This window comes from Anas platyrhynchos, chromosome 3, assembly GCF_047663525.1.
Source record: "Anas platyrhynchos isolate ZD024472 breed Pekin duck chromosome 3, IASCAAS_PekinDuck_T2T, whole genome shotgun sequence".
Classification (NCBI taxonomy): Eukaryota; Metazoa; Chordata; class Aves; order Anseriformes; family Anatidae; genus Anas; species Anas platyrhynchos.
In genome coordinates this window covers 119831067-119843617 of record NC_092589.1, presented here as the reverse complement: position 1 = coordinate 119843617, position 12551 = coordinate 119831067, and the positions used below count along the sequence as shown (strand labels likewise).

At 51.4% G+C, this 12551-nt stretch overlaps 1 protein-coding gene and 1 non-coding gene across 2 annotated transcripts; one reads left to right on the top strand and one right to left on the bottom strand.

Moving 5' to 3' along the window:
• The first annotated feature begins 2101 nt into the window (after nt 1–2101).
• LOC140002047 (uncharacterized) lies at nt 2102–5755 on the top strand. The gene is made up of 5 exons (XM_072035136.1): nt 2102–2211; nt 2341–2565; nt 2866–2917; nt 3044–3098; nt 3737–5755. The coding sequence occupies exons 2-5, from the start codon at nt 2398–2400 to the stop codon at nt 4878–4880; spliced, it is 1419 nt and encodes a 472-aa protein (XP_071891237.1). The 5' UTR covers nt 2102–2211; nt 2341–2397; the 3' UTR covers nt 4881–5755.
• A 1285-nt stretch (nt 5756–7040) lies between these two features.
• Nucleotides 7041–7113, bottom strand: TRNAK-CUU (transfer RNA lysine (anticodon CUU)). The gene has a single exon. It is a non-coding gene; the product is annotated as a tRNA-Lys (tRNA).
• Nucleotides 7114–12551: the final 5438 nt, after the last annotated feature.

Below are 12551 nucleotides of genomic sequence, written 5' to 3'. Positions count from 1 at the left end.
CACCCTGGGCCGTGCTCTTTCCATCCGGGCTAAAGCCTAGGTGTATGTAAGTGACACCTTGTTCTTTATCATCTGTCTTGATGGCTTCCTCTAAGAGGATTGTTGCGGTAGGTGTAATATACTTAAGGGATTGTTAATAACAGAAGCATTTTGCAGTGCTCTGTGTGCTGGTGGTGCAGGCTGCGAGCTGTGGGAAGTCTGGTTTGGCCACGGGAGCTGGCCATCTGGCACATCCACACGCCTTCGGACTCACTGGGGTGGGTCCAGGCCAGCGGGGCCAAGTGCTTGTATGCCTGGGGGTCATTTATCACCTCCAGGAACACGGCGGGCAGCGCTGAGCGATTCCCACCATGGGGGATCGACATACGAGGATGGGAGAGTTCGGAGCATTGACCTGCGCTGTGCAGAGCTGTTTGCAGCTCTGGGGAGGCAGAAAGAAAAGCCCGCAGCCTCCCATCTGGTGAAGGAGGACAGACTTCTCTGCTAGTGGTCGTGCCAGGAGGGGCTGCATGCCTGTGGATGCTGCTTTCCTCAAGGTTTGAGCGTGGCTGAGCAATTGTCCTGAAAAAAAATCATTCCTCTACTGCAGTTTTCCTCTTCCGGGCTAACCCCGGTGGGCAGCTGAACCCCGCCCAGCTTCTCACTCACCCACTCCACCAGGATGGGGGAGAGAATCAGAAGGGCAAAAGTGAGAAAAGCTCATGGGTTGAAGGGCAAAGTGTTTAATTTGGGTACAAGGGAAAAGAGAAAACAACCAAAAAAAAAAAAAAAAAAAAAGACGTGATGCCAAAAGCAATCCTCACTGCTAGCTGACTATTAAACCTGTACAATCTCCATCCCTTATTCCATACCCTCAGCATTAGGCTCACATCCCACACTATCCAACACATCCTCATTAGCCACCAACACCCTTCCCGTTCTTTGGTTTATACACAGGTATCATTCCTTCAGTCTTTGAGCCACCCCACAAAAACAAGTAGAAGTCACGTCCAAAGTGTAGCTGCCTCAGCAAGACATCTGCCACAGGAGAAATCAGCTGGCCATCAAGGAAGAACTTTAGGCACCACAAGCACAGAATTCAACAGGATCCAGCCCCACATGCAAAAGATCTCAAGATCCCTGATGGAATCCCTGGACACCACACAAATCTGCATGGACATGCTGGGCAAAATGAAAAAAACTACTGAGACTGATGCTCAAGATATGCACAGAGCACTGAATAAGGTGTCCCCTCTCTGCTAGTGAGAAATGACGTGAGGAATGCGGTGATCCTCTGCTTGGGGACACACAAGAGGGATCGAGCCTACAGTAGGGAAATCTGAAGAGACCGAGCAGGAGGGAGCAGCAGGGACACCACTCCACAGTCGCTAGCTCTGTGGCTGTGCGTGGAGCAGGACAGGGGAAGTCTCTCCACACCCCAGATCCCATGTGGCCTCTGCCCCCATGGGCACAGCCACCTTCCCCAAATGCCCTTGACCAGCTTCAGAGAGCTGGGATGGAGCCACTGCCGCAGGTGCCTTTCATGGGCCTAGGTCAGGGTGGCTCCACGCAGTGTCTGCGACACTCCTGGGGCAGATGAAGAGCAGAGTGTTGAGAAACATTAGAAGAAAGGCACAATGTGTCTGCAACGCATTTGCCATGGGAGACATCAGCTGGCCATCAACGAAGAACTTTAGGGGCCACAAGATCAGAAATCACCAGGAATAGCTGGAATTTCGATCTTTGGAAGTTAAGACCCCAGCTCCAGTGCCACAAGCACAGTGGCTGCCATGATGGCCCCTAGGGAGCCTCCCTCAGACTCTGGGCTGTGTCCTGGGGTGTGCTGCCCCACAAACCCTCAGTGGGGGTCTTGGGGCCACTTCCTCAATGGCTTCATAGCTTTCTGCAACACCCTGGGTGTGTATGTCCAGGATTTAGGTTCAGCGAGGCTTGGGCTTGTCCCTGCTGCCCTGACAAAGGACCCTGCTTGGGGACACCAAGTGCAGCTCCGCCCAGGTCTACCGTGGCAACCATTATGAGGTCAAAGTGATGTCATCATTGCATCACAAACGTGGCCCTATATAAGTGGGGTTTGGGGGCTTGGCTATCACTTTGCCTGCGCGTCAGCGAGGAATAAGCTGATCGAGCAGCTGACGAAGGCAAAGTGTGTTGAGGTGGCCACAGTCAGCGTCAGCTGAGTGCGGTAGCGGAGCTGTGCAGAGGAGCACGGTGGTGGGTAGGAGCAGGGTGCTCGCTGGGCTTTTCGGGTGCCTAAAGCCCAGACCCCAGGCATCCTTTTGGCTGGGAGGGTTGGGGCTGCTCTCACAGGGCCACTTCTGAGAGCTGGGTGCTGTGTTTTAGGTTACATCTCTGAGCAAGGAGACGGAGTGAGAGCAGTGTTTGGGCTTCAGGCTCAGGATGAAAACCGTGTTTAAGCTGAAGATATGGAGGCTGGAGGTGCTGCTGGCCTTTTTGGGCCTGAGCACTGTGGGCCTCTATCTCCTTGGGGTGCCATGCACCCCTTACTTTCTGGCCCTACCTGTTCTGGCAAGCCTCGTGGCCAGGATACATAACACCAAAGCCAAGGTAGGAGCCAGGTTTCTATCACTCCAAAATCTCCCCGGGCACAGCAGGGATGACCCGAGAGCTGGGCCCATGCCTGGGGCACTCTGCAGAGGGTCTATTTAGGAGGCAATAGTGAAGGAAGGCCATTGCTCAGGCAGCAAGGGCCCTTCTCCACAGCCTCAAAGTCACCTCCATCCAGCACTGGGCTGGGCCCTGTCCCTGTGACCCCATTACCCTTCCCAGGTCCTTGCCTCCTGAGCAGGGGCCATCCTGGCCACGAGGGGACACTCCCCACTGAGCCAGGCTTGCTTTCTGGTGTAGGGCTCTTCTGGGAAGAAAGTGAGCTGGAAGAGCAGGAGGAAGGCACGGAAAGGTGAGCAGTCCCATCCCAGAGCTGTGCCAGGCTCTGCAGCGGCCTCTGGCTATGAGATGCCACTGCCGCCTGGGTCCCCACAGTGGCAGCCCTGGCTCATTCTCAGTCATATTTCTACCCCAACAGTTTCTTCACGATCCTGGCACGATGTGGAGGTACCTGCAAACAATCTGCTAGCAGGGTAAGCAGAGCTCACTCCTGTGTGGAGCATTCCCCTCTGGGAGCTCCTGGATGGGGAACCCCACACCTACATCCCCCTGCCCGAGCAGCTGCCCCTTAGCAGTAGAGCAGGTGCTCTCTGCTAACATCCACAGAATCTATCACAGAAAACCTTGAGTTGGAATGGACCCACAAGGATTATCAAGTCCAACACCTGGCTCCACACAGCCCCCCGCCCCCAATCAAACCATATTTCTGCAAGCTTCATGCTTTTCCCATGGGGCCTATCACTGCTCACCAGACAGAAAACATCAGTGCCTGCCCCTCTGTTGCCTGCCATGAGGAAGCTGAAGGCCAGAAGGAGATCTCCCCTCAGTCCGCTGAGTACCACTGTAGCCCTTGCCACAGAGCGCACTGGCTGCCCCCATTCCTAGCACCCCTCTCTGTCCCCAGCCCCAGGACCAGGACGGCCCTTTCCTCCTATGGCAGGAAGAGGCGCAGCACCATGCTGTGCACGGAGCTTGCCCCATGTCCCCAAGAGTTTACGTCTCCCAGAGCATCCCAGAGCTGGCAGGGCTGGCTGCAGGGTGCTGGGAGATCACCTGGTTGTTCTGTAAGGAGAAGCCTAACGGATGGTGTTGGCTCTTTCCTGTCCAACAGCTCCCCCCGCAACCAGCTGAAACCACAAAGAAAAGGACAAAGCGAAAGCAACATCCAAAGCACAGCAACAGATGTGTCTGCAACAGATTTGCCAATTGTCTGCAACGATGTGTCTGCAACACATTTGCCATGGCAAACATCAGATGGCCATCGAAGAAGAACTTTAGGGGCCACAAGATCAGAATTCAACAGGATCCAGCCCTCCATCATGAACACACAAGAGATCTCCAGATCCCTGACGGCGTCCCTGGACACCACAGAAATCTGCCAGGAGCTGCTGAGCGAACTGAACAAAATTGATGAGGGTGATACTCAAGACTTGCACAGAGCATTGAATAAGGTATTCCCCGTCTGCCTGAAGTGCCGTCGGTGCCTCACGAGCAGCTGTCCACACCACAGCAAGAGTGAAGCAGCAACCCATGCCATGCCCAGTCTGACCATCTTCATCCACTCCCTGGACATCCTGGTGTATGAGGAAGAGGTGAAAATTAAGGTGGAGCTAGGCTTTGAACTGGCTGTTGGTGGGAAGACGGTACACGAATGGAAAGAAATGGTAGAGCTACCCAAAAATGCGGGTAATGAAGAAAGGTCTGAGGATTCCTCTGAGGATTCCTCTGAGGAATGCTGTGAGGAATGCTGCGAGGAATGCTGTGAGGAATGCTGTGAGATATGCTCTGAGCCTCTGCCTAGGGACCCACAAGAGGGATCGAGCCTGCAGAAGAGACCAAGCAGGAAGGAGGGAACGGATCCTAAAGTATATCAGCGTGAGACACACTCCACAGTCACTAGCACTGTGGCTGTGCGTGGAGCAGGACAGGAGAACTCTCTCCACGCCCCAGATCCCATGTGGCCTCTGCCCCCATGGGCACAGCCACCTGTCCCGGATGCCCTTGACCGGCTGCAGAGAGCTGGGTTGGAGCCACTGCCACAGGTAATATTCGTTGGCCTAGGTCACCGTGGCTTGCTGAAGTGTCTCTGGCACTTGTGGGGGCGGATTAAGAACAGAGTACGGAGAAGCACTCGAAGAACAACCGTCCAGCTTGGGAAAGAAAGAAATTTGGGATGTGCTGGCCCCATGGCAGATGACCAGCAGACGTCACCTGAGATGACTGCGCTCTCCCACACCATGTCAATCATGGTGTAGGGAGAGGCAGCAATAAAAGATAAAAGAACGTTTTGGTGAGGCTGGGAGTTTTATTTGAGAAACCCTTTTAATGCTGGTGCTCCCTGCACCATAGTTGTGATGGGGAAGAGCTCATTGATCTCAAACTGCACATATACGTAATGCACACCAGATACAACATGAGAATCCTGTAACCGAATCGCCTGTCCCAAATGGCAAGTGGCGGTACTGGCTATGTGGCCATAAAGCCAGGAAGGTGTTGTCCCTAGGGTGGAAGGGAGCTTGCACCCTGGGGGCAATAATTCCACATGTAACTATTATTGAAAACCCACAAAGCCAAAGCCCCTTGAGACCACATGCAGAATTGAGAGGACTCCAGATAAACTTCTAGGAAAAAGAAACAGGGCATTTCACAGTTTTGCAAGGTGGTTTTTACCTTGGTTAGGGGTGAATGAATTGGAAAAAGGTATTGTAAATATCTCACCTATAATTGAAGAACTAGAAAAGAACATGCTGGATGCAGACCAGGCACTACAAAAGGAGGTAACAAGTTTGTAAAAATAGTACTCCGGAATCAAATGATATTAGATTTACTATTAACCTCACAAGGAGAAGCATGTGCTGTAGTTAATGCTAGTTGCTGTATACATGTACATCAAAAGGGACGAATTTGACTGATCTCAAAAATATTTGGAAAAAAAAAAAAAACACAACAAGATCCTACGTAGAGTGGCTCAAGATGACACTTCCTGGGGATGTAAAAACATTTGTGAGAAACTCACTTTGTGGTTACCTGAATGGAATTGGCTCAAATGACTACTTGTTGGTATAATAATAATAATAATAATAATAATAATAATAATAATAATAATAATAATAATAATAATAATAATAATAATAAATAATAATAATAATGGCATTGTATATCTGTCATTGCATATAATAATAATAATGTATTTGTACATTGTATATAATAATATAATAATAATATTGTATATAATAATAATGGCATTGTATATCTGTAACCCCCCATGACATCTGAACAAATATATTGTGCCTTAATGTTGGAAAAACTCCAGAGTGGGTTATGTGAAGAGGTGCAAAAATAACAATAGGAGTAAGAAAAGAGGGAATTGTGAGAAAGAAAGTTGTGGTTTTGCAATAGCAGGTGTTTTGGCAGTGGAAAATTCCACTAACCTTGCATATTCAAAAGTGGTTGTGCAGCACAGCAGTGGGGAGTATGTTAAGCAGGTAAGGGGAAACTCCCCCTGTCCCAAAATAAGGAGGATAGCTAAGAAAAACAGGATGAGCAGTATGAAATCAGGAAAAACAAAAATCCTCTACTCATGAAACAAGAAGGGGGGGTGGGGGGGGGAAATAAAAGGAAAACTTAACAGTTGGTCAAATAAAATTGTACATGCATGGTATAGAAGGGCATTGAGTATGTTGTAAACCCCGCAGTACTCAGGCAGTGAGGAAATGGGAGAAATCAGGGCTCCAGGTGGGGTCTGACGACAGCAGAGCTTAGGGGGCAATCCCCTCCTTCGCCCTGCTGGCCACGCTGCTTTTGGTGCATCCTGAAAGAGTTGCCAGCTCTGTTCAGCTCCTTTATCCCTAAGGACACTGCTCCAGGAATTTGATCACTAGGTCTTTAAATAGCTGGAATTTCGATCGTTGGAAGTTAAGACCTCTGACTTTGCTCTTCACCAGGCCCATATTCCTTGAGACCACCAGTTGAACCAGGGCTTGGTCACTGCAGCCCAGACACCCTCCAATCTTTATCTCCTTAATGAGTTTATCTGCGTTGGTGAACGTCAGGTCCAGTAACACTTCTCTGGTTGGTTTGTCTAGTACCTGGACGTTATCCTCAATGCACTCCAGGAATTTATGCCTGTGAGCAAGGAGCCAGAGTGAGAGCAGTGTTTGGGCTTCAGGCTCAGGATGAAAACCGTGTTCAAGATGAAGATATGGAGGCTGGAGGTGCTGCTGGCCTTTTGGGACCTGAGCACTGTGGGCCTCTTATCTCCTTGGGGTGCCATGTACCCCTTACTTTCTGGCCCTACCTGTTCTGAGCAGCTTACTTGTAAAGTAAGAGTATATTGTATATTGCTTACTTGTAAAGTAAGCGTATATTGTGAGTAATCTTAAATATGCTTTTAACAGAGGCGAGGGGTGGAATGGTGCCCAACGTGGGGCACGAACCCACAACCTTGAGATTAAGAGTCTAACGCTCTACCGACTGAGCTAGCCGGGAAGCTGACTGAGCTGGAAGAGCAGGAGGAAGGCACGGAAAGGTGATCAGCCCCATCCCAGAGCTGTGCCAGGCTCTGCAGCGGCCTCTGGCTATGAGATGCCACTGCCGCCTGGGTCCCCACAGTGGCAGCCCTGGCTCATTCTCAGTCACATTTCCACCCCAACAGTTTCTTCATGATCCTGGCATGATATGGAGGTGCCTGCAAACAATCTGAGAGATCCCAGAGAGCTGGGATGCTGTGTTTTAGCTTACACCTGTGAGCAAGGAGCCAGAGTGAGAGCAGTGTTTGGGCTTCAGGCTCAGGATGAAAACCGTGTTCAAGATGAAGATACGGAGGCTGGAGGTGCTGCTGGCCTTTTGGGGCCTGAGCGTTTTGGGCCTCTATCTCCTTGGGATGCCATGTACCCCTTACTTTCTGGCCCTACCAGTTCTTACCAGCCTCATAGCTAGGATACGCAACACCAAGGCCAAGGTAGGAGCCAGGTTTGGTATCACCCCAAACTCTCCCCGGGCACAGTAGGGATGAGCCGAGAGCTGGGCCCATGCCTGGGGCACTCTGCAGAGGGTCTGTTTAGGAGGCAATAGTGAAGGAAGGCCATTGCTCAGGCAGCAAGGGCCCTTCTCCACAGCCTCAAAGTCACCTCCACCCAGCACTGGGCTGGGCCCTGTCCCTCTGACCCCATTACCCTTCCCAGGTCCTTGCGTCCTTAGCAGTGGCAGCCCTGGCTCATTCTCCCCTGATGAGGGCTGGGTCCAGCCCAGTTTGGGGCTGGAGCTGTGGAGGAGGTGGTGGAGGCAGCAGGACCAGAGGCCCTGGGTTAGTGAGGGTGCTGGCTGGACACCCCTGGGGCTCACAGCCAGCTCAGACAGACAGGCCGGAGGAAAGGGCTGAGAGGAGCCTCAAGAAGTTCCTTAAGAAGCGCAGGGTCCTGCCCCTGGGGTGGAGCAAGCCCGGCACCACCTCCTGCTGGGGGCAGCCGGCAGAGAAGGGCCTGGGGTCCTGGTGGGCACCGAGCTGAACCGGAGCCAGCAAAGGGCCCTCGCCACAAAGAGGGCTGCTGCTCTTGTGGGCTGCACTGGGCAAAGTGCTGCCAGCAGGGCAAGGGAAGACAGGTATTGAGGAGTGAGGGAAAAAATGGGCAATGGCAAAGGCCACCAGGGCAGCCATGGCACCTCACAAAATGGCTGCCAGGGTGGCCATTCCTCACCACAGAATGGCCCCTGGGCAGCCCTCATTGTCCCCAAATGGCTGCCGGGGGTGCTCCTCTCAGCTCTTGGCCAGGCTGCCCAAGAAGAAGGGCCGGGCACAGTTGGGGGTGGAGATGGTGGAGGAGGGGGTGGCAGAAGCAGGGATGGAGGCCCTGGGTGAGTGAGGCCAGGTGGGGAAGCACCAAGAGTATGAAACTCCGGCAAAGCACAGCTCTCCAAGAGAAATTGATTGTTGCTGGCACTGCTCCCTGCCTCCCTTCATTCCTGCTCAGGGCAAAGCTTCTTCCCTGCAAGAGCTGCAGAAATACCAGGGCAGAGTGGCAGCTCCTTTGCTGATGTATACAGGTCCTGCTTACAAACCTGGGAGCCAAAAGCTCTTGCGTGTTTCTGAGAGCATGTGGAAAAGGGCACAAGGGGTGAGAGGTGGTGCAGTGTGCCCTCACGGGATGTGCCTGATGATGCCTGGAGGAGCAACGAGTTCTCTGACTTAGCTCCAATGCTGGAGGGTACCAAGCTCTCTGGTGTCCCCATCTGGCCCCACTTTCTCTCCTCATCCCCCTTTTCTGGAGGCTAAATAACCCCAGTTCCCACAACAGATCCTGGCAGGATTTTTTTTTCAAATTCACCAGGATCTGGCCCTCCATCCCAAAGATGTAAAGATCTCCTGATCCCTGATGGAGTCCCTGGGTACCACAAAAATCTGCCTGGATCTGCAGGGCAAAATGAACAAAACTGCTGAGACTGATGCTCAAGATTTGCACAGAGCACTGACTAAGGTGTCCCCTGTCTGCTAGTGAAACATGCTGTGAGGAATGCGGTGATCCTCTGCTTGGGGACACACACAAGAGGGATTTTTCTGTAGAAAGCAGACTTTGACCTGCTGTTGGACAGTATTTAGAAGTTTTTTGTTTACCTTTGCCTTTTTTCCTGCCAACGAGTTGTTCTTTCTTTCCTAATGAGATGTTCATTCTTCCCTCATCCGTTGGCCTTGAGCTATATCTTCTTTTTACATCTGCTTCTCCTAAGGTTCTCATCTACATCCCTATAGTTAGGATAGTTTGAAGTTCCCATCCACATCCCCGATAATTAGGATATTTTACCGTATGTGTAGCTAAAGACTAATTTGGATAAGTTTTAGCATCTTCTCCATCTCAGTCCCTGCTGCCCTGACAAAGGTCCCTGCCTGGGGACACCAAGTGCAGCTCTGCCCAGGGCTACCATGGCAACCACTGCGTGTCAAAGTGATGTCACCATTGCACCACAAACGTGGCCCTATAGAAGTGGGGTTTGGGGGCTTGGCTGTCATTTTGCCTGCGCGTCAGCGAGGAATAAGCTGATTGAGCAGCTGACGAAGGCAAAGTGTGTTGAGGTGGCCACAGTCAGCGTCAGCTGAGTGCGGTAGCGGAGCTGTGCGGAGGAGCACGGTGGTGGGTAGGAGCAGGGTGCTCGCTGGGTTTTTCAGGTGCCTAAAGCCCAGACCCCAGGCATCCTTTTGGCTGGGAGGGTTGGGGCTGCTCTCCCGGGGCCACTGCTAAGAGCTGGCTGCTGTGTTTTAGGTTACACCTGTGAGCAAGGAGCCAGAGTGAGAGCAGTGTTTGGGCTTCAGGCTCAGGATGAAAACCGTGTTCAAGATGAAGATATGGAGGCTGGAGGTGCTGCTGGCCTTTTGGGGCCTGAGCATTTTGGGCCTCTATCTCCTTGGGGTGCCATGCAGCCCTTACTTTCTGGCCCTACCAGTTCTGACCAGCCTCATAGCTAGGATACGCAACACCAAAGTGTGTGAAGAGGTGCAAAAATGACAATAGGAGTAAGAAAAGAAAAGGGGAAATTGTGAGAAAGAAAGTTGTATTTCTGCAACAGAATGTGTTTTTGCAGTGGAAAATCCCACTAACCTTGCATATTCAAAAGTGGTTGTGCAGCACAGCAGTGGGGCGTGTGTTAAGCAGGTAAGGGGAAAGTCCCCCTGTCCCAAAATAAGGAGAATAGCTAAGAAAAACAGGATGAGCAGTATGAAATCAGGAAAAACAAAAATCACGGGCACTCTACTCATGAAAGAAGAAGGGGGGGAAAGAAAAGGAAAAATTAACAGTTGGTCAAATAAAATTGTACATGCATGGTATAGAAGGGCATTGAGTACGTTGTGAACCCACAGTACTCAGCCAATGAGGAAATGGGAGAAATCGGGGCTCCAGGTGGCGTCTCACGACAGCAGAGCTTAGGGGGCAATCCCCTCCTTCGCCCTGCTGGCCACGCTGCTTTTGGTGCATCCTGAAAGAGTTGCCAGCTCTGTTCAGCTCCTTTGTCCCTAAGGACACTGCTCCAGGATCTTGATCACTAGGTCTTTAAATAGCTGGAATTTCGATCTTTGGAAGTTAAGAGCCCTGACTTTGCTCTTCACCAGGCCCATATTCCTTGAGATCACCAGTTCAAGCAGGGCTTGGTCACTGCAGCCCAGACACCCTCCAATCTTCATCTCCTTAATGAGTTTGTCTGCGTTGGTGAACGTCAGGTCCAGTAACACTTCTCTGGTTGGTTTGTCTAGTACCTGGACGTTATCCTCAATGCACTCCAGGAATTTACGCCTGTGAGCAAGGAGCCGGAGTGAGAACAGCGTGTGAGCTTCAGGCTTCAGGATGAAAACCGTGTTCAAGATGAACACATGGAGGCTGGAGGTGCTGCTGGCCTTTTGGGACCTGAGTAGTTTCGGCCTTATCTCCTTGGGATGCCATGTACCCCTTACCAGGGCCGGTGCTCTCAGACCCCCTGATGAGGGCCGGGTCTGGCCCAGTTTGGGGCTGGAGCTGTGGAGGAGGAGATGGAGGCAGCAGGACCAGAGGCCCTGGCTGAATGATGAGAATGGCTGCAGGGGGCAGGGGCCCGTTGGCAGGAGCTGAAGAGAGGGGACAAGAGAGGGGCTGGCATGGCCTGGCCCCAGAGGGGCAGCAGCTGGCATGGCCTGGTGACAGAGGGGCAGGAAGAGGGATTGAGCCTGCAGAAGGGACATCTGAAGAGACCGATCTGGAAGGAGCAGCAGGGACACACTCCACAGTCGCTAGCTCTGCAGAGAGCTGGGATGCTGTGTTTTAGGTTTGTCGTGGTTTAACCCGGCTGGCAGCTAAACACCACGCAGCCGTTCGCTCACCCTCCCCCCTCCCTCTCTGGGACGGGGGAGAGAAATGGAAAGTGAAGCCCGTGAGTTGAGATAAAGACAGTTTAATAAGACAGGAAAATAATAATAACAATATAATAATAACAATAATAACAATAATAATACAATGGTGATAATAGGAAAGTAATAATAGTATGTACAAACAAGTGATGCACAATGCAATTGCTCACCACTCGCTGACCGATGCCCAGCCTAACCCCGAGCAGTCCGGCCCCTTCCCCCCAGCTAGCCACCCCTATATATTGTTTAGCATGACGTCAGATGGTATGGAATACCCCTTTGGCTAGTTTGGGTCACCTGTCCTGGGTCTGTCCCCTCCCAGCTCTTACTGCAGCCCCAGCCTGCCCGTTGGCAGGCCAGAGCAAAAGGCTGAGATGTCCTTGGCTTAGTATAAGCACTGCTCTGCAACAATTAAAGCATCGGGGTGTTATCAGCACTCTTCTCATCCTAAGCCAAAACACAGCATTCCACCAGCTACTAGGAAGAAAATTAATTCTGTGCTAACTGAAACCAGGACATCTATCCACCCCTTATTCCATACCATTTATGTCATGCTCAGGTTACACTCTTTTCCATACATTCTAATTAGTCACCTATAGTAATCATGGTAGTGATAACATACAGTATAATATACTATTTAACATGGTACAATTCAGTTCATGGGCTATTCTCACCCAGTATTAAATCTCCTTGAGGTACACACCGGACCTCTCCGTTCTTTTGCATCACCCACCAAGTGTATCCAGGTCCCTGAGCGAAAACAATTCCACGAATAGGTTTGCCTTTTCCTGAGGCAGGAGTAGCGCAGACTGTTTTACCCAGCATATTTTTTACATGCACTACAGGAACTTTATCCCCATCTACAGTACGTAACAGGTTTGATTGGGCAGGTCCAGCTCGGTTGGTAGATCCCCTAGTATTGACTAACCAGGTGGCCTTTGCTAAATGCGTATCCCAGTTTTTGAACGTCCCAGCGCCCATTGCTTTCAAGGTAGTCTTTAACAGGCCATTGTATCGTTCAACTTTCCCGGAGGCTGGTGCATGATAGGGGATGTGATAC